Source organism: Pyxicephalus adspersus, chromosome 7 (assembly GCF_032062135.1).
Source record: "Pyxicephalus adspersus chromosome 7, UCB_Pads_2.0, whole genome shotgun sequence".
NCBI classification, from domain to species: domain Eukaryota; kingdom Metazoa; phylum Chordata; class Amphibia; order Anura; family Pyxicephalidae; genus Pyxicephalus; species Pyxicephalus adspersus.
This window is the reverse complement of record NC_092864.1, coordinates 4,200,954-4,222,559: the sequence shown is the minus strand read 5'-3', so window position 1 is coordinate 4,222,559 and position 21,606 is coordinate 4,200,954. Positions and strand designations below refer to the sequence as shown.

The following is a 21,606-nucleotide window of genomic DNA, read 5'->3' as shown; positions in this document are numbered from 1 at the left end:
AATCCCCAGCCAATAGAAGACTGCCCTGTAATGTACTCTAGAAACTGACTCACATTACACCCTGTTCCAAGGTTCATTATGAGGGGTTCACAGCCAACGGGCTTAGCAAAGAACATTCAGTGAAAGAAGCGTGGTAATCTCATCACTATTCATCTCCCTGGCATTCACTCTTCTATTGCATTCTTTACAGCCATCATTTATCTGGGCTGCTCTGCAGTTTATGGTATGATTACATTGCTGGGATTTTTTATTCTCAGAGACGTCTCCACCCTTGTTATTCTGTATCACAACATTTACTTGGCCCCAGAACCAACTGAAGTCTGGGAATGGATGGACAGGTGTGAATCCACAGCTGTGGATGAATCTTAACGTGGGGGAGTGACACCAGCCAGAACAACTTTGATGCAACATTAGACGTGTGCACTAGTGAAAGCGAACCTACAGGAGGCCAGGAAATGATTTATCATCTGAAAGATTTTAATGCTTTTGGGTGGACTTTTCACCCCCTTTCATGCTTGTGGTTGCAAACGTCTGCTATTCACCCTGAAGCACCAAATGTTTGCACGTGTTGTCCTTGTGTTCACAATTGCAGTGGAGGAAAAGCAACTGTAAAGCCATAAGTGACATGGTGCTTCCAGGAACTCCGCCACAACTCTAGCGCAGCCACAATGCACCTGCAACTGCGTGCAAACTGCACAATTTCAGTGAATAGGAGCACGGTTGAGTCTACAGTGCAATGCTGAAAAGATCCAAAGGCGGCCCTATTCAGTATTCATGGGCTCATCATGGAAAAGCTCATGGGATCCCGGGGACACCTAAACATTTTGAGGTTTTAGTTTATCCGGATGCCCACTGATGTGCTATGCTCACCCTCCACTGGTGGTACTGCACTGTCATGATTTCAGTAGTCGTTTTGGACAACCTAGGGGCCCTTTAATCCGACATGAATACCTCTCCAAAAAATAAAAGCCAGATTATCCGGGGACTCATGTCGCAACAATCAGCTTCCCCACAAATATTCTGTTTGGCTAGCCCACATCCATTAGTAATTGGATCCACGTGCCAGGAAGAAGCTCTCACTTTCTTGTATATTTTGGCCAAGACTCTTGGCTGTTCTCAGCACTCCCTTCATTTCTGTACTGAGCTTTGCAATTCAGAGGTTAAGTAAATATAACCCAGGAAAGTGCGTGAGGTGCGACCATCTGGATTCATCCTGGCCAATTGTCTCTGGTATGTGGAAACCTGCGATTGACATTGCTACAGAGGATCTGTAGCTTTTATTAAAGTAATCCCTGGTGGTCCAGCCATGAAAGTTTTTATTAAGGGCTTCCGGTTATAGAGTGACAACACTCTGTCCCTGTCTTGCAGTTGTACTTCTGTGTAGTCACCCTGCCCCATGCACCCTAGCTATGCCAACACACATCGCATGGTTCACCACTCACCATCAGTATTGCAATTCAGAGCAATATGCAGCCGACGTTGGATCATGTGCATGTGAAGGAAGTGGCTGAAGGACCTCAGCAGAAATTGAGATGGAGAAAGAATGAAAAAGAACTAAAAAATATTTCGTACAGGATGATAAAAACAAAAAATGTCAACCAGCTTGAGGTTATCTAACAATTAGTGGTCATATTAGAAGAACACGAGCTGTCATTGCACCATTCGTATTTTCCGGAGAGGAACGCTCAACGCAAAATGTTCTCACGCTCACTGATAATGAAAGCTGAGGAAGTACTGATAGCAAAATGACTCTTGTGTGAGGTCAGCTGGATATTTATAACATTGCATTGAGAACAATAAATTTGTAACTTTAAATAAAATGCATTTCCAAATCACCAATCAGAAAATGAATTGGACTGGTTGTGTGTTATATATTAAGCATACATTTTTGTCTCCCATTTTTACCCTCTTTGCACTCAGACAGGAAGTTAGATAAAAATAGTTCCCAGTGGGGACATATGAAGCAATAAAAAAGTGAGAGAGGTCTGACCCCAAAGGAGAATCCAAAGTGCCACCGGTACATACTAGCTGTAATAGTCGGGGTCCCTATATTCCCTGCTGAGCACCTTGGATATCCCAAAAGCAACCTGAACCCACGTTGGCAGTTTTCAACCACTCTACCTACTAAACAGCTGGCAAAGCCATTGACCTACCTTGATGTCCCACATGGCAGGATTGATGTGCTGGGAGCTTTCGGTTTCATTTGTTTGGATTGGACGATCCATGAAGCCGGGACAATATTGTGACAGTGGAGTCAATGAAAAGAAACCAGAACTCTCCCGGTAAAAACCAGGACAGTTAGGAGCTATGTAGAGGTTCCTTCTATACATTTTAGTTCTGAAGGTGAAAAGTTTATCTCCTGAAACGTGTTGGCTGTTTATGACATTCACAACCAGGAAACACTTTCAGATGAATCACCAATCCTAATTTTTGATATTTTAAAAGAAACATTGAGTCTGGTATTAATCTGTTAGGAAATATGGTATTCAGGGATGACTTGTGATCGATAAAGCAAATAAGCATTGATTATGAATTCCCATTTCCATCATTCCGACCGCCAATATTATAAATCTGCAGAAGGAGTGACACCAATCAGGCAAAGAACAGGGCTCGGTGATTCATGGTGGTAACCAAAAAAAAAAGGTCTTCATCTAAGATGCATTGATCACTTACCTGGCATCTTACCTTGCATTGATCGACCAGTCTATCGTCAACTCAACATGTAGGGTTTCCCTTAATTCCCTCTACCCTCTCTTTTTTAACAAGGGGAAACCCTTGAAATAACTTTCAGGACTTTAGGGAACCCCTTCTATAATTATTATATCCACAGATCACAGTACAACAGTGTAGTGGTCAGTGGGAAGAATTCCTCTTACATTGCTGGTCATGGGAAAGAATGTCACCCTACACATTAGTCTAAAGGATCATGGTGGTGGTGTCACCTAAACTGACCTGAGGGCACAAATTAATCTTTGCACCAAGGAACCCCAAGGAACCTCTGGAGGAACCCTGGTTGAGATCACTGCCCAACACAATGGTCCTGAGGACAGAAGGTTGATGATTTGACCATGTAACCCATAACTCTTTTGGCCATCAGACTTTCTCCACACCTAGAACATTCCAGAGATCTTTCCCATCAGATGTTCTGTTTTCTGTCAATTTTACCGAAATTTACCAATTACCATTTTGTTATCTATAGACTGTATATACAATAAGACTTCAATTCCAAAGTTGACATATAATTCCAGAAACATGAAAGTATCGAGAATTGTGATGAAAGGGGAAGAGATGTTCCCGAGGTGAGATCACTATTTTGAGAAATCAGCAACAGATCTTTGTGTATTTACAAACTGAGAACAATGAGGTTTCATCTGCTTCTTTTTCTCTTTCCTTGTTCCTCCTTTACCCCTCATCAACATTAATTTGGAATTTTTTTATGAATTCTTTCTGTTTCAATTACAGTCTGTGTCCAGTGACAACATAACCGGGTATCTGTGTGTCCCCACAAAATGTAGGTCGGTCGTGGTTGGTGGGAGGTCGGCAGGGAGATGTATATAGTTTACACAGACCCCTGTTCTATTGAATAATGCTCAATCCCGATGCAAGTGGTGGACTGACCAATTAAGGAAATATGTAAATATCAAAATTCCTTGATTGGAGAGTGGCAATGCCATGCGGACTGTCCACGCGTGATGCCAAGTCCAATGAATGAACCAGGAACAGACAAGTAGAATCTTGACGGAAGTTTAAACTTTTTTTTAGAACTAGAAGAGAGTGTTGTCTGGTTGAACTTTATGGTTGCACTAACACTGTTCACAAGAGCTTACAATCTAATACATTGTTTCTCAACCAGGGTTCCTTTAGAGCTTGCTAGGGGTTCCTTGAGCAATCAGGAATTTGTGCTTCTCAGGTCAGTGACGTCAATGGTCTTTTTAGCTATCTGAAAGGATGACATTCTTCCCAATGATCTGCAATGTAGGGGGCATTCTTCCCAATGATCACCAGCTGTGGATATGGTAATTATAGGAGGGGTTCTCCGAAGACCTGATTGTTATCTCAAGGGGTTTGCCCATGTTAAAAAGGTTTAGAAACACTTATCTAATATGTGTGTGAAATGATGGGGGTTGGTGGAGGTGGTAGTGCTGTGAGGGCTGAGGTCACCAATGGTTCCATGTTGGCATCAGAAAGTCCCCAAGCTGATAGAAAAGCTTCTTAGTGGTAACTGTTGTCACAGCTCCCTGGGGTTCTCAGGTTCAGCCTGTGATTCATCCCCACTTACGTATCAAGTAGCATGTAATCCAAACACAAACATCAACTTCATGACCTAATTTTCTTTCAAGAGTTTGCTGAGAAAACCCAAACAAAACCAATGCAGGATGACCTACCAGGCGTATCATATCAGGAAGAGATGTTTTATTCTACTGTTTCTTTTGGGGAATCCCCGTCGCTGCCTCATCCTTATCACCTTTTCCCAATATACAGTCTGCTACTGTGTCAGATTCCCGTTTTTCCTTAAATGCGAATTGCTATTTATTGCCTTAAAGGTGAACTGAAACCTTATTGTGTCACCAGAGCCTTGGTCATGCTAGTACATCATGGTCGGTGTATCTTCAAGGATGATTTTTAGAAAGAATTGGTGGGCAGAGAACAGAACAACATTTCTTTATTAACTTTTAAATTCATTTGTTCTTGTTCAATGATTTGAACCTCTTGCCATAATTACCCTAAATGGATGATCAGTGGCTATATTCTCTGGAATAGGGTAACTGGTTGCCATTTTTGAAGGTGTTATACATGGTCCAATCAGTTCCTAAGTAGTGATTGTGGGAAAATTGGCAATCTGGGTGTTTAAAACAAATCTCCTTGGTGGATGATGGTGGTCAACACTGGTGGACGATGGTGGTCATCAAAATGGTGATATCTGCAGATCCATAATGGATCTTGAAGGACACCCTCTCCTGGCTTTCCAATGACTCGGAAAGTTGGGTGGAATTAACGTGAGGCTCCTAGTAGGTGACAAAGTGAGGTATCTACACAGATCCCATGATGGATATTTTAAACACTAAATGAATAACTGAAGGAACCGCCAGTAGGGCAAAACTGGCAACCACAAATTGGTAGCCACCAAGAAAACACGGATTACCCTTGTGGCGGTAAAAGGACCAAACCCTTCTTAGATTCCAGGTTTCAGGAGAACCCACGTCTAACAATGGTAGCACTAAAAGATCTATTCATCCATTACCCAAAACTTACCCTCCCCACTTGAATGGCATACAGCCCAATTCCCCTTCATGTACGTGATGCTTCATTTACAGGTGTTGCCACTTTCTTCATGTTGTCACCTACCTGGTACACCACATACATGCTTGCTTTTTTGGACACACACAACAAATTGCCTCCACTTGTATATTTAGGGCAGCCTAAAGAAACCCCTGTTGTTGGTTTCTATAAGAGCAGATCGTGGTGTATCTCTGGCTATCTTTCGGTCACATTTTTTGTGGCCCATTGTGTATCACAATCTCCGGCTTCCTGTAAATAACAAAACAGTTACTCAGAATTCAGTGACCGGCAATGAGGGTTGGAGGTGTAGGCTTCCCTTTTCCTGCAGCTTTGGCTCCATTCCCAGGAATCAGAAGCACCATGGCAGTATTACCAACAAGTACCGAAAGCTACAGTGCAGAAAACCCACATAGTGCCAGCCGTGACCAACTGGAAACAAAGGGGAAGTGAAGGAGGATGCAATCAGTAATATAGGGGGATATAGTTATCTGGTACAATATTGGAGGAGGAAGCCCTTGTTCACCAGGCAGCCATAGTTGATTGAGTCCCCAAATGATTATCTGTTATCTTCATTCCCGGATTGATAATATTAGTGATATTGGTCTATTGGGGACTTTGGGAAGGGAGTATCCAGAATACTGAGATTCCTGGCATTCGGATCTCGTCTAGGAAGCTCAATTTGTGGATCGGAATTTGAAAAAAATTCCCAAAGCTCCATCCGTGTGATGATCCAGAGGAAACTAAACAAAATCTCAGATGGTCAACCGCATTGATGTATCTATCGCAGTGATGTTGGGGGGAAGGGTTGTGGTAAAATATCCAAATGCCCACACGTACAGACACAGATTTTCTGCATTATTCAGATTTTTTTCTTACGGTGAAGGTAATATGGTGATGTGAAAAGTTGCTGTGTCTGTACATCTACTGGACTTATTATGAGGATCTCCCACTATCCCAGTGTTGAGTTCATGGGTCTTCACACTTACTGTGCCCATTATGAGGTTCTGCCACCATCCCTGTGTTGTGTTTTGGGTCTTTACATTTAGTGGGCCTATTATACAACCCTCCCACTATCTCCGTTCTGAGTCACTGGGTCTGTGCACTTACTGTGCCCAATATGAGGGTCTCCCACCATTCCTGTGTTGAGTTCCTAGGTCTGTTCACCTACTATGCCTTTTACAAGGGCCTCCCACCACTCCAATGCTGAGTTCCTAGGTATGTACATCTACTGGGCCCATTATAAGGCCCTATCACCTGTGCTGAGTTCCTGGGTCTGTGCACCTACCCAATATGAGGGTCTCCCACCATTCCGATGTGGAGTTATCAGATCTGTACACAATGGGCTCATTATGAGGGTCTCCCTCCATCCCAATGTTGAGTTCCCAGGTTTGTACATCTACTGTGCCCATTATGAGAAACTCCATGTGCTCCCACTCATTGGTGAGACATTTCTTACTCCCAATGACCAATGTCCATACTACAGATCTTGCAGTCTAGCAGATCGTGTCACGGCTCCTGTTTACGGAGCTCTGTAGACCCCAACGCTGCTCTTGGCTCTTTTAAACAGCACATGCAATGTCTGCCTCAGTAATGCTTTTAGCAGCCCAGAACCTCCAGGCCAAATCCCAGGCGTGAGCCCAGACATCAATAGTCAAAGCAGACCCAAAGCATGAGAGAATGTCTCATAAAGAGGTTTTGTCGGGAATCTACCCCACCACCAGCCCTTCATCTCTCTTTTGTCACCACATTCCTATGACTCTCAGCACCACAATCAGCACTTCTTTTCATCTGGTTTTGTCATTGGGTTGCTCATGTGAAAATGTTTTTTTGAAAGTTGAAAGTTCAAAGCACAAAACAGCTCTGCTTCTGCTGCACCAAGCAGTGATCTGTTATAATAATAGTAATATAAGAATGTAAAATCCAAAAAACAACAATTATATTGATGTCATAATGATGAGTTATAAAAATTTGTGCCCGCATTAATAAATTCCTGGCCAATGATAACGCTCAGCTTCTCATGAACAGAAAGCAGAATAATTCCACTTTTCTTGCACAACAAAAAAAATTGGAATTGTGTTGTTGCTTCAGGGACGGCACCGTTGTCCTTGGGTATCATAGGGGACTTTGTTGGCACAATTAGTAGGTGTGTCCTCAGCTTTAACAGGTGCTAACATTATCAGGAACGTCTACAAAATGGATATATTTTGGATATATTTATATTTCACGTCTCCCGACAGCCAGTGTATGATTGATCAATATTATATTGAACATGGAGACTCTCCTGGATGAGGTTCAGGTTTTCTGTAGCCTGGGGTTGAGGCAAATCCTGCAAGTTTCCAGTTTGTCATATATGACAAAATTATAATAGATTCCATCAAGATAAATTTTGGTGACCCATAATGAACTGCATGGACTATGGTCAGCAAGTTCCAAATGCCAATTTTGGTGTTGGAAATCTCCAATGATGTCAATGACCAGATAAGAGAAGTGATGTGACTTGGGACTCCGTATTGAAGATGTCTTCCAAATTCCAGGAAACCTCACACACCCAACAAACCCAAGTTACTATCTGATTCCAGAACTCAGATGGGGGTTTAGAGATGACACATTGTGTAAGTCCTGGTGTCTGTGTAGTTCTTGGCCATCATCAGGGTTAGACCAGCTCATTTGGGTCCGGTTGACACTAGTATTATGCTCTCAATATGAGTTTTTTGGGGGCCATATGGGGGTCCCAGGACTAGCCTTTGGCTCCCTGGCAGTCCTATGTCATCCAAAAATGGCAGGAAAACTGTTTACTGGCTGGTCCTCATTCTTGCTTTCTCTTGTGGGCCCGGGGGCCCCAGCTGCTGTAGCCTCTCACCTTGTGACTGGCTCTGGCTTTATGAATACCTATAGTGTGTACTGATCTGAATAGCAAATGCCATGGTTAGAATCTCTGGACTGGCAGCTGAAAGGGTTATTTCCATAGACTGTAACTTTTGAGGGTACTTCCTTCACATTTCTAACAATATCTGCGGGTTTGGGTGCTGTTTCCTGCGCTCTCACCATTATTCTCCGTCCTTGAAACCCCCGTCTGAATCATATGAAGGTTTTCCTTTGTTTATTATTTCCATAAACTGGCCACTAATGAGCTCAGTTTAATATTTTGGGAAAGGAAGGAGACAGAGAATGACTGTTGTGAGGATTCTAAACTTTGTGACTGTTCAGAGCAGGTGGCACCTTTTCATCGGCAGGTCCAGTAACTTTGCATCCTAATTCAGGATTTTGTTGTATGTTGAAGACTCTGGATAAGTCTACATTATGGTCATCAAGTCTACATAATGGTCACAAGGTCTAAGTTATGTTTATCAGGTCCAGATTATAGTCACCAAGTCTACATAGTGGTCACCAGACATGTTATGTTCATCAGGTCCACATTATTATCATCAGGGCCACATATTAGTCACAACACCTACATAGTGGTCACCAGGTCTACGTTATGTTCATCAGGTTCACAATATGGTCACCATATCTACTTAATGGGCACCAAGTCTACATAGTGCTCACCAGGTCAACGTTATGTTCATCAGGTCCACAATATGGTCACCATGTCTACTTAATGGGCACCAAGTCTACATAGTGGTCACCAGACATGTTATGTTCATCAGGTCCACATTATTATCATCAGGTCCACATATTAGTCACCACATCTACATAGTGGTGACCAGGTCAATGTTATGGTCACCATGTCTACTTAATGGGCACCAAATCTACATAGTGGTCACCAGGTCAACCTTATGTTCATCAGGTCCACAATATGGTCACTATGTCTACCTAATGGGCACCAAGTCTACATTATGGTCACCAAGTCTACATTATGTTCATCAGGTCTAAGTTATGTTCATTCAGTCTACATTATGGTCACCAAACCTAAATTGAGGTCACCAGGTCTACATACTGGTCATCAGGTCTACATAGTGATCACTAGACATTAGCTATGTTCATAAGGTCCACGTTATGGTCATCAGGTCCACATATTAGTATCCATATCTACATAGTAATCACCAGGTCAACCTTATGTTCATCAGGTCCACATTATTATCATCGGGTCCACATATTAGTCACCACATCTACATAGTGGTCACCAGGTCAATGTTATGGTCACCATGTCTACATAATGGGCACCAAGTCTACATTATGCGCACCAGAACTAAGTTATGTTATTCAAGTCCACATTATGGTCACTAAGTCTACATAGAGGTCACCAGGTCTACATGCCACACACTTGTTCTGTAGACAATTATGACATAGTGTGTGAGGCTGGCCATGCAGGTGTCATTTTAGTTGTACAACATACATAACACTGGTGGGATGGATATTACCATAAAAAACACATGAAAATAATATTATTTTTTGTTTAGGTGATCCCCCCTACTGTGCCAAGAGACCTGGTATCTGGGTAGTCCTACCCTGTACAATGTTGATTCTTCTGGACCACACTTCTATCACCCTTTACATTGGAAAAATATTTGGGTCATTATCATCCCTGTGCCACATCCAACTGTGATCAGCATGGGACATTTGTGGAAAGTCCTAAAGGGTATCCAACACCATGAAATGATTTTAATTATGGAAAGGAAGATTGAAGGCCAAACTTAATGAAGAAAGGCCATGGGTCATATTTAATAAAGGGGAGGCTAAGGGCCAGATTTAATAAAGAGAAGACCGGAGGCATTGAAGTCATTGAAGTCATTGAAGAGGAGACTGAGGGCAGAGTTAATGAAGGAAAGGCCAGGAATTATATTTTTATAGAGCAGGCTGTGGGGCAGATTTAATGAACATGAAGCTGAGGGCAGATTTATTGAAGAGAAGGCTGAGGGCAGATTTAATAATTAGAAGGCTGTGTAGTTTAAGTTACATGGTACACCAGAGAACACTACAAGAACAAACAATGGCTTAGGATACAATGTACCCAGATGCATCTCCCTGACGTACTCTGCACAGATAAATATTGGCAGATAACATAGATTAGGCTTCTGATGAATGTTGACTCTCATCGCTCTTTGGTCAACCTTGAGATAACTGCGGGCAACCTTGAGATAACTGCGTGTTCCTCCCATCCAGCCAAGGCCATGTCTGCAAAATTGCTGATACAGGGGTCATTGTGCATCACCTGCCCCCTCCCTTAGATGAATACCAGACAAAGGGTGAAACTCCTGAGAAGGTATAAAAGGTTAAACTTCATGATATATATCTCTAATGGCAGCCAACATTCTATAGTAATAGCGGATGTATAAAAGGTGAATCCACAGCAGATGGATGAAGTTCTGAAAAAACGTAGAAGTCATTCTAATCATTGACAACCAAATAAATTTGCCATCAATGATTGGTCTTCAGGTGGCTAAGGGTTGGAGAAGTCCTAAAGGACCAACAATACTTTGGAGCCAATTTATAAAAAGAAATGGAGGATGGAAAAAAGTTTTTATCCTCTATGTTGTCAACTCCTATAAATTTGATCACCTTTTTTTTTTTTGCTGCCATATTTAAAAAATTTGGAACTGTTCTTGTTCTGTTCTGACAACATAAAAGCTCATTGAGGAGACGTGTTGTCGCTCAATAACAGGAACCAAAACAGGACCAAAATAACCAGGAATTATTTTAATGAATGCAAACCACTTATAGAATAACAAATATATTATAATAATAAAGATTGTATGCTATAGAAGGTCTCCTGTGTCTGGCAATTGGCTGATAGCGGTGATACACAGAGGGAACAGTTCCTGAATTTTACCTGTAAATTCTGCCCCACCAATCACCACCCCCTGGCATCTGCCCGCAGCTTCCTCTCTTATCCACTTATTCTTTGTAAGATTGTAGCAAGTCCATCACAAAGGGAACTCAGAATCTCTGGCTGGTGGGGAAATACTATCACCGAGCAAAGGGAAGTAGAAATTGGCCAATGGCTGTGTGACAACATCCCCGAAATTTTCTCACAACCCCAGGAATGACCACAGTGCCGGCCATCACCAGGAAACCAGATCAGAAATTGGGGGTTGGTGTTATTATAGCTGATTTCCTGACGTCTTACCTGGCAGGCTTCATGTAACGTGGAACTGTCATCAGATTTATAGTTATATGCTGAGAGATAATCTGGGATTAAATGACCATTCACAAAGATCTCATGACCCCCTAAATATTGCCTTCAGTTGCTTTACTCTCTATGGCACCATCTTTGTTCAGACCAGTGGGGCCACCATTGACTTTCTGGATGGAGATGACATATACTTTAAATCCCGGTTCTTCTACAGTTCTTGGCTGTTTATGTCTAGCACAAAGCAGCCATTCCTGCATACTCTAACCTGGTGACTTCCTTAGCATCAAGTGAGTGATTACTGGAGTACAGGAGACTGGGGAAATGCTTCCTTCTACCTGATGACATCATCTCAACCATGGAATACCAGTTACAATAAAGAAAAAAAAATCCCCATGCAGCCATCGTATATTTTGCAGTCCTTTGACGTCTGCAAGATGCACAATTCTTTAAATCCCCTAAGGGTCCATTTTAGGGCCACCAATAGTTAAACTGAGACAAAACATTTTTACGTTTTGGACAGAAGGGGTCACCTGCTCCACTGACAGCTCTCACATTTCGGATTTCCTCTCGTCACACGGTATTTCTAATTAGATGATTGCAATTAATCCGGAGAGATTGGCAAACAGGATTTCCTGCCTGCTGGAGAACGTAAGGCCGACCGAGACTGCGGCGAGACAGCAGCGGGTGATCGGCGTATAATCGTGATAAAGATAGGAGGAAGTGGCTGAAAATTGGGGACATGATGAAATAAATGGCAGGACTGTGTGCCGTGACAAAATGCTGTAACCATCTGGGGGTCTGAATTTACCAATCGGTGGGGCTGAGCACAGGCTGCATCGTTCCCTTTCACACAGATCAGGTCTAACATTATTACAAAGCTACAAAGCTGCAGTCTGATTACTGTAGGGAAGAGACTGAGGAAATGCTTCTTCCTGTATGCAGCAGGTTGGTGACATCATCTCAGCCTAGGCTAAGTCACTGGAGCATGGGTGAGAGCATCTCCATTACCACAAGTATTGTAGTACCACAGATATGCAGTGCCCAGTACCTCCCCCCTCCATGTTGTCTTCACTGTGTGCATTGGGTCACTGTCATGTTGGAAGGTGAACCTTTGGCCCAATCTGAGGACCTGAGCAAAGTAGGTGGGGGTGAGACACCTTTCCCTCATGGTCAACATCAGGCTGGATGTCTGGCCTGTGCACTCATGGCATGTTGTCAGGTCATTGATTTTCTTTTATGGGCCAGTTTTGAAAAGTACTAGGCACTGCATACTAGGGACACCCCACAATACCTGTGCTATGGATGGCCAGGCACCTCATTGACCTGGAGATTATGGCAGCAGGGGCACCATAGGAAGAGGGCAGACTGGGTAGGCAGCAAGGTGCATTATGGGAAGGGGCAGACTGGGGAGGCAGCAAGGTGCATTATGGGAAGAAGGCAGGCTGGGGAGGCAGCAGGGCTCAACTATAAGAGGAGGGCAGGCTGGGTGATCCGAGGGAAGAAGACAGGTCAGCGGAGGCAGTATGGGGAGGCAGCATGGTGCACTATGGGAAGAAGGAAGGTCTGCTGAGGCAACAGGGTGCACTTTGGGAAGATGGCAGGCTGGAGAGGCAGCAATGTGACCTAAAGATTCTGCTGCCTACATCTTGGTGACGAATACCTCATGAACCTCTCAGAGGTCTTGTTGGGCCTTCCCTAGATGGGTTACAGGGGGTACCTACACAATATTAGGCTGGAAGGGAGGGGAAGGGTGTTAATGTTTGACTGATCAGTGTCTATGACTACAAACATGTCTGCCTTCCGATAATTGTTCCAGTATATTCCTTGGAAATGGTCATTTCCCGCTCCTGTGACGTGTCCTGGTCTGTTAATGCCATACAGAGACATATTTCTATAGAAAGGGGTTAGCAATGTGCACATTTCTGACTAATGTTGCATATTTAGGACAATCTTCCTTAAAGTATTTTCTTATAGTTGTCTTGGTATTTTCCATATTTAGCCTAGAGCTGGGCTCTAATCTACAGTAAATACACAGATAACAAATATATGTGGGAAGTTTTATCTGCCAAAGAATTTGGGTTTCTGTCCATCTGGTGCTAAGATTTATACATCTCTGGCACACAACACAGCCAAGACAGGCAGGAATAGAACCCTGCTACTCTTACAGGTATCATCCCTGCCCTGGCCTGTGATTACCAGGAATTTAGCACTGCACCTTTACCAGCAATTACAGCCTCAAGTCTTTTTGGATGATAATGCAGCTAGCTTTGCACACCTGGATTTGGGGGATTTTTTGCCATCTTTAGAAAACCTCCCAGACTCAGTCAGATTGGATGGGGACTGCCATTTGTAGGTCTCTCCAGAGATGGTCAGTAGGTTTCAAGCCAAGGCTCAGAGTTGTCACTAAAAGTGACCTGAGAGATGCAAATGGTTCATTGCTCAAGGAAGCCCCGTTGAGAAACCCTGATCTAGACTATACATAGCTGACAAAACTGGAACACAAAGTTCTGCCCGCCTGGACTAAAGTTTGAATCTGACCCTGAATGGAAGGAACAAGCTGTCCCAAGATCGGTCCAGGACTAGATTCCGATACTTCAAAAGCTGGTTCCAATGACACTTTTCAAAGGTTTTGAATTCATCTGAATGGATATAACCCTTGGAGAGCAAAGTTTTTATTACCCAAAAAAACCTGGAACCGAGAGCCAGCTTTATGATAACACTGAGGTGCATATGAGGGTGCAAAGGGCAGGGTAGCTAACTGATAGTAGGGACTCTACAGATGACTCCTTGGTGGTAGATTCCATGAAGATATTTTTGTTGCCTCAAAGACAATGAGGTTCAAGCGAGAGGGAATCTCAACACTGGGGTAGGGGAGTGGGAAAAGAAGGATAAGGATAAAGAGGGAGACCACTTAGCAGCCAGTTGTTTTGGATTCTGGGTGTGCTTGCTACCAGTAGCATCCTTGAGGATGTTGTCAAAAGCTGGTCCTTCTAATGCCATGCCTTTACCAGAATAAGGTTTGGAAAGTGTCCTACTGCTAACCAGTGCCCAAAAGGTGCCTTGCAGGCTATTCCGCATGTCCAAATCTTGATTGAAAAAATGCTACGGCTCAACTATAGAAATGTCCCGCATCCTCCTCAGACAAGAACAAAGAAAGCTTTGGTAGTAGGAGGGGATATCCTGGGTCAGCAGCTGTTTGGCAGTGTGCAATCCTCTTGTAAGTGGCAATATACCATGCATCCCTCAATAACCGAGAAAGGATTCATTGGTAATTGTCCGGTAAGCTCCTCCTTACTTCTCTTTTTGTCCCGACAACACAATGCCTTTGCTGCAGTGACAAGCAGAACCAGCCAGGTCCGGAAAATCTAATCTTCCATCTAAATCTGCATTTCTTAACCCAGGAGGGGTGTTCCATCTATTACATAGGGATGTCAACATTGATGGGGGTTTTAGTGCAGAAGACACGGCTGGCAATATGAATTTAGGAGCTCCGTGGATTTCTGGCTGATCAACGGATATTTTTTGGTACTTTTAGAGTTGTAAGCATAAAACATGGAAATGTCTACAATATATGTTTCTTTTTCATTTTTTTTTACAAGACATAAATAATAACTTTAGGTAGTTTGATATTGAAAGATTTTTTCCTAAACGGTGAGGGGCTTTTTATCACCACCTCCCCCCTCTACTACCCTGTTTCCCCGATTATAAGGCACTGTCTTATATTTTTTGAAATGCCAAAATATGCCCCCGGCTTGTTACTTTCAGTTTCACTCTGCACTGCAGCCAGGAGCAGACACGTGCTGCAGCCAGCATCAAGGAGACACACACAGGATCAAATATCGGGGGATGTCTTTTTCACGGGTGAGTGTCCTATTTTAATTATTTTTTCAAAAATCCGGGGTGGCTTATTTAATGGGGATGTCTTAAAATCGGGGAAACACGGTAGCAAATCAGAAATCAAACACAAACACACAATGTTGTATACGTAATAAACTCGTGTTTCTACAAGAAACAAAGCAGTTAATATACAGAATATACAATTTTTATCAGGCCTGACACCCCCCCTTCCCTTGGAGACCTGACCACCTGCTATAACGCACCCTCCTCCCACCCCACATACAAAGCTGGAGACAACTCCCATCTCCACCAAAGGTCATTTGATAACAGAGCCAAAAACTTGAGGAAACCAAAACTTGATTCCAGTCACCGAGAACAAATATGTCTTCATTGGTGACATGCACATATTGCTGGACTCTTAAATATGCTAAAAAAAAGACAACCAAAAAAATCCACACTCGTGGAAAGGTTTAAAAAAGTGAACTTTACCTGTTTTCCAGGTAAGACATCGAACTACAAGAGAAGCGCCGGAAGTAAAATAAAAGTAGCTATGGCAGGATTGATGGAGGTGGCTTTCCTAGCAGGTAAAATGTTCACTGTTTAAAAATTTAAATAAATTAAGGATAAAAACCCAAATATTCATACAAACCTATTAAAAGAAAAAAAGGAGAATCACAGCTGGATGTCTATTATGGGTTACAAATATCAGGGGGCTCGTTGGACGCCATTAATTGAGGTGCGCGTAATAGAACATTCAGGGATTCTCAAATGAGTGCATTAAAGGGTAGGAACTCAATATTGGCATGAAATTGCCTATGTGTAAGAGGACATAAGGTGGGAGGGGGGAAATGCCGTGTCAAGCCTGATGGTCTGTCGCAGCCACGTCCTCATCTTTGACCAGTCCCCGGGTTACTGCAGAGTCTGCCTTCGGCTATATATACATATGAACAAAGCGTAGTGTGCTTGTATTTACAAGAGTTGAGGGGCCACATCAATACAAAGACGAGAAAAAGGGACAGCCGCCGCAGGATCAGTCTTGTTCAGTTCTGCCCATGAGGGGCAGCATCAAAACCCAGGGGGCATTCGTTCTCAGACCATACAAGGAAAGGGTTTGTGCGTTACACAGTCTTTGCTATGGCCACAGAGAACTAAGAAGATTCAAAGGTCACACCATGACAGGTTTTGATACTGAAGGGTTCACAACCTAGGTTTAGGGTTATAGGAAAGTCTTGGACTTTCAACATAAAAAAGCGGGGGGTGGGGAGGGTCCACATGTCTTGTCTGTTGCCCTGTATAAATAACATACTCCCAGAAAGGAATAAAAGAACAGATTACAGAATTATATAGAAAAATAGGCCAATTAAAATGGCTAGCAAATAAAAAAATTAACATATTTATATACAGATCAGTATTCCCTGTGGGACTGAACAAATGAAGTGGAACGACCATCACAATACAGATCTGGTCAACGTTGTAAGGTTTATGGCGACTCATCACCGCCTTAAAGTGCCATACTTAGGCCAGGCTGCAAAATTCTTCAGGTCTAAAAAAGGGGAAAAAAAACATTCTAAATACCCACAAAAAATACTAGGTGCAGTAATGGGCACCAACAAAATGCCAAACGGTCTTCATACTGGGGGAAAAAAAAAAAAGGTAACAGGCCGGGTTGCTTTAAAGGGTGTCACAAACAAGCATTTTGCCCATTTTGACCTTCAGAGTTTGACGTTTTGGCCACAGTAAGCAGTTATGCAGAGGCAATGCCCAGAGCTTGTGATTGGGCGTGCAATTAATTCAAAGTCCCTCGGCAGTTTTCAGTCCCACATAAACAAGGGATCTTGTTTTCTTCAATGGGGAATTTGTAGTCGTAAGTTATCTCCTCATTGACTTTGATCGCTTGCTTGGAGTAGATAACGATTTTCTTTTGAGATTCGATGGTGATGACTTTGGCGTAACAATTGGGCTAAGAGAGAGGAAAAAAAATTAGTTTCAATATAAAACTTGATAAATAATCAAACTCCTTATTTGAGCCAGGGTTACATGTTGGCATTCACTGATGGAAAAAAGCAGTCTTGGGTTTTCGAGTGGTTACTGAAAAACAATGCGTGTGTGTGTGTGTTGGGGGTAGGGGGCATTAGACAAATGGAATAAAGTATAGGAGGGTGCTGGTATGCTAATAGAATTCAGGGTTACTGGATTCCTATAGGAACAATTGGAAATACTAAATTTGCCTTTTTGCCTACCCACCCACAGCTTCTCTACACCCACCTGAAAAAAGATTTGGGGAGAACACTGCAAATTGCGACTAGCTGTAGCTATGCACCAATCCACAAAGTCAGTCCAGGGCATCTTCTTGTCAAAGTAGCCTAGCATCTATCAGTCTTTCTAATTGTGGGTGCCAAATAGATCTGATTAGCCTCCCTACCAGCTGAACTCTGAGATAATAGAAGTAGCTGCAATCCGATATACAAGCACATTTGGCTCAGTCTACTACTTTGCTTTTATACACTGTTTGCATGACTTAACCTTAAAGGTTACCTTGTTCGATACTGGATGAAGCAGAGCTTTAAGTGAGAAATACCACTGTATATCGTTTTACTCACAGGGACTTTTAGGTTATCTCAACAAAATCCCAAACTCTAATACTTAACAGAGGCTTTTTCTTTGTACAGAGTTCATTAAGTTTACAGGAAACAAAACAAAGCCGGGTTAGAGGACTGATGCAATAGGGGAACATTCCAAGGATGTTTCAATAAACACCTGGTAACCATCCATTACAAGTATGTATAAAGAAAGCTACCAGCCTTCCAGATTCACCTGGCAATAGCCAGAAAAATTGATACAATGTCGGTTTATTTGCGGTTTACAGCCTGGTGGGGATATCCAGCTTTACTTTATGTTTTAAAAGCGCAACAGGAAGTGAGCGGTCAAAAAAAAAAAAAAAATCTTGGTAGGAGGTATGCAAATATCAAAACGTCTAGATGGGTGGATGTCAATCTATAGGAGAGGGCTTTCCCAGGCAGGATGCATTTGAAATCAGACTGGCCATGTTATGGAGTCTTCATGGTGAAATTCAATAAATGAATGGTGTGGGTCAGGGATACTCCGGCTGGATATCCTCCAGCTCTGACTTGCTGCAGCTTCTGCAGTACGAAGCTCCAGGACTCTTACCGTGCAACAGTGGTTTATAAATCTGGCCAAGTTGCCACATTTGGTGGCATCTATGATGGTGTCCTGGTCGACCCGGAATAAGTAGCTGCTTCCAATTCCTTGCTGAGCGTATCTTTTCTCCCTCATGTCCGCCACCACCTGAAACAGAGAGATATTTATTCAGTAAGATAGTAAGGTCACAATAACCTTGTCCTCAATCCTCTCATTTATAGCTGGGATTTAGTTTTCTGTTTGCTGAGCCTCACCTAGAAGAAGATTTAACCAATTCCTGTCTGTTTTATGGAATTCTCTTGAATGCTCTACAGTTTTGTAAAAAAATTCATAGCATTCTCTATCTAGGAACAATCCCAATAGCTGGCTGTTAAATGTTCCTACTTTTCCCTTCCTTACCCCAACCGATACAATGCAGGACAATACGGGGGATGATAGCGAGGGTCCACCTACAACATAGGATGATTGACAGCCAAGGAGAGTAATGGAGGAGCAGGAAATAAGATATAAAACCACATTCATTCTCTAGACAAAACAAGCAGATGGCCTGGTCCCCATTCACACAAAAGGGACTAAGTAAGATTTCTCATCTTCAGGACCAGTTGAGTTTTTGACAAGCTTTTTTGTCTTTATTTGGTTATGTATTTATATGAATGTAAGTATACACTTATTTTCTGTTAAAATTTGGCATTGCATACTGTACTTTAGATGCCAATTCAGTGTTTCTCCTGAAGAAGCAATGAATGTGAAATGCGTAGGGGAACATATTTTTTATGGATCTTTATGTACAACAGAAAGTTAACTAATATGATCTCTGTTTCATGGTAATATAGTTACACATGTAGCAATTGCAATAAATGTGTTTTACTGTAAATGATGTATCAATAAATTGTGTTCTAAGTATATCTTAAAAGCCCCATTTCATGGTTGTAGAACGGTTTAGTATATTCCGGGACACATGTTATTTTGATCTTCAGACCTAGATTTTATTTACAGAAATCTTCAGGGTTCAGATTTAAAATACCATTTTTATTTTTAATTTAAAGAAATCCAATTATGGGAATTCTGACGTACATAACACCAAAAGTATGTGTCAGACTATCAGAGGATTCAGATGTCTGCACTTATGTGATGTGTTTCAGATGCCAAGAAATGGACTAATCCACCTTTCATTCAACTCACCTGGCGCCCATTTGTAAAATCCACTTCAAAGCTAAGCTGAGCTTAGGATCCTAACATTCCTGCACCCCCCACGCTCCCGTCATTACAGGACACAGCCAAAGGGAGGAACCACGGAGCAAGCCGGGGCAACAGGCATAGTAAGATCCTTCGGGCAGCTTTGCTTAGTGACAATAATCCTAAAGGAATATATATAAGGCCCAGCCATAAAGTGCTGTTTGGTGGCAGGACTGTCAAAGTTTCAGGACAGAATTGACAAATGGCAGCTCCCATATATGTGTGCTCAGCCCACGATCAGCATGGATTAGGTGAAAAAGAATACAGGTTACTCTGAGCTGGCAGACAGGACTGGAGATTAAGGAGAGCTGGCTTGGCACCCTAAGACGTGTTTGTTATATAAGATTCCAGGGTGTAGTCACACATTCACAGACATTAAGCTGTATCTGTATTTCACAGACATGAGTAAAGGTAACAGTAAGGCTTCTTATGTAACCCCAGCAGATTATAACAATCAAGTTGTGCTGATCAAACCTGAATATTATAAAGCAGAGGTAAACAACAGTCATAAGATGAGAGCCCAGACCAGCCAGCAGTGCCAGGAATACTGTGCCTTACTCAACTCAAGTCACATTTCTGTTTTATTAGCTCCATGTAAATATTTACACAAGCACACGTTGTAATATAAAAGAAATGTACAATGGCTGCAGTGGGCCTGAGGAGGTGGTCATGTGTTGAGAACGAGCTTCCCCCCCACAGGTTGGTGTTTATCCTAAGGCCTGGTACATACAAGCAGACCGGACATTCATACCATTGACGGACTGAATCAGTCGGAAGTCTTACACAGTTGTATGAGATTCTACCCTTCTGATTGCTTTCTGCACAGAGCAAAGTTTGGGATTGTGATTGGATATATTGAATTGTTACAAGTTGTGTACTCTCCAGTGATATGTAATATGTATATGTGATATGTGCCTGATCTATCCAAACCTGATAAAAGAGTAATCTTATGAACTGAATCAGCTCCTGGGTTTGTGTGATGAGTCCAATGACTTGGATATGGCGGCTCTCTCATCACCTGGAGTAACTACAGGAAAAGGGGGATACGTCTAAATCAGGGTTTCCTAACCAGAGATTGCTAGGGGTTCCATGAGCAACGAGCAGTGCGTTCCTCTCAGGACACCAATGAGCCTTAGAGGTGATATTCTTCCCACTGTCCCCCATGCTAATGTACTGTGATCTGTGGATATAATTAATACAGTCAGGGTACCCTGAAGACCTGAAAGTTATTTAATGGAGTCCCATCATGTTAAAAAAAGATTGAGAAACAGCAGATTTACATCACATGTTCTGGAATTGTCCCAAAATCAAATACTTGGAGGGTGGTGGTGACATAAACCCAGCGTCATTCAGTGAATTACATACTGTTATATGTCATTCTGCTATTACCTACTAGGGCCATGACACAGGGAAGGCTAAAGGGGTTGGTAGGTTCCGGTCTATCCCGTCTCTAATAGCCAAGAAAATACAGATACATATAGAAACTCCTATTTTAGGTCTCTTAGAGAAATTATGATATGTGTTCCAGATGGACTGGAGAGCCTCATCTGATAAGCAGACAAGAGTATTATTATTAAACAATATTTAAATAGCGGCAACTTATTACGCATCGCTGTACAATTAATAGGGGTTGCAAATGACAGAAGGAGAGGACCCTGCCCCGAAGAGCTTACAATCTAAGAGGTGGGGGAAGTATCACACAATAGGAGGGGGATATGGAATGTTGGGTGAGTAGTGAGAGATTAGGAGACAGAAGAAGATGGGTAGGTGAGGGTGAAGTGTTGGGTTTTAAGGGCTCTTTTAAAGGACCAGAATGTAGGAGCAAGAAGAATAGGACAAGAGCTGCGGAGGGATTTGAAGGCAAAGCACAGGAGATGAATTTGATTCTAAGGTGAGATGGAAGCCAATGAAGAGAACTACAAAGAGATCCAGCAGAGGAGGAGAGGTGGGAAGGCTGTGTATGGGGTAGGTAGGTGGGCAGGCTGTGTATGGGGTGGGTAGGTGGGAAGGCTGTGTATGGG

At 42.6% G+C, this 21,606-nt stretch overlaps 1 protein-coding gene across 2 annotated transcripts in view; it reads right to left on the bottom strand.

Annotated features, from left to right (window-relative positions):
* Window positions 1-15,330: 15,330 nt before the first annotated feature.
* SETD1A (SET domain containing 1A, histone lysine methyltransferase) overlaps window positions 15,331-21,606 on the bottom strand; it is a 33,331-nt gene continuing 27,055 nt past the window's right edge. For both annotated transcript variants that reach the window (XM_072417144.1, XM_072417145.1), the window contains exons 18-19: window positions 18,359-18,496; window positions 15,331-17,150 (exon numbers count right to left, since the gene is read on the bottom strand). In XM_072417144.1, coding sequence (XP_072273245.1) covers window positions 16,977-17,150; window positions 18,359-18,496 — 312 coding nt within the window. In that variant the 3' untranslated portion in view covers window positions 15,331-16,976. The remainder of the gene's footprint in view (window positions 17,151-18,358; window positions 18,497-21,606) is intronic.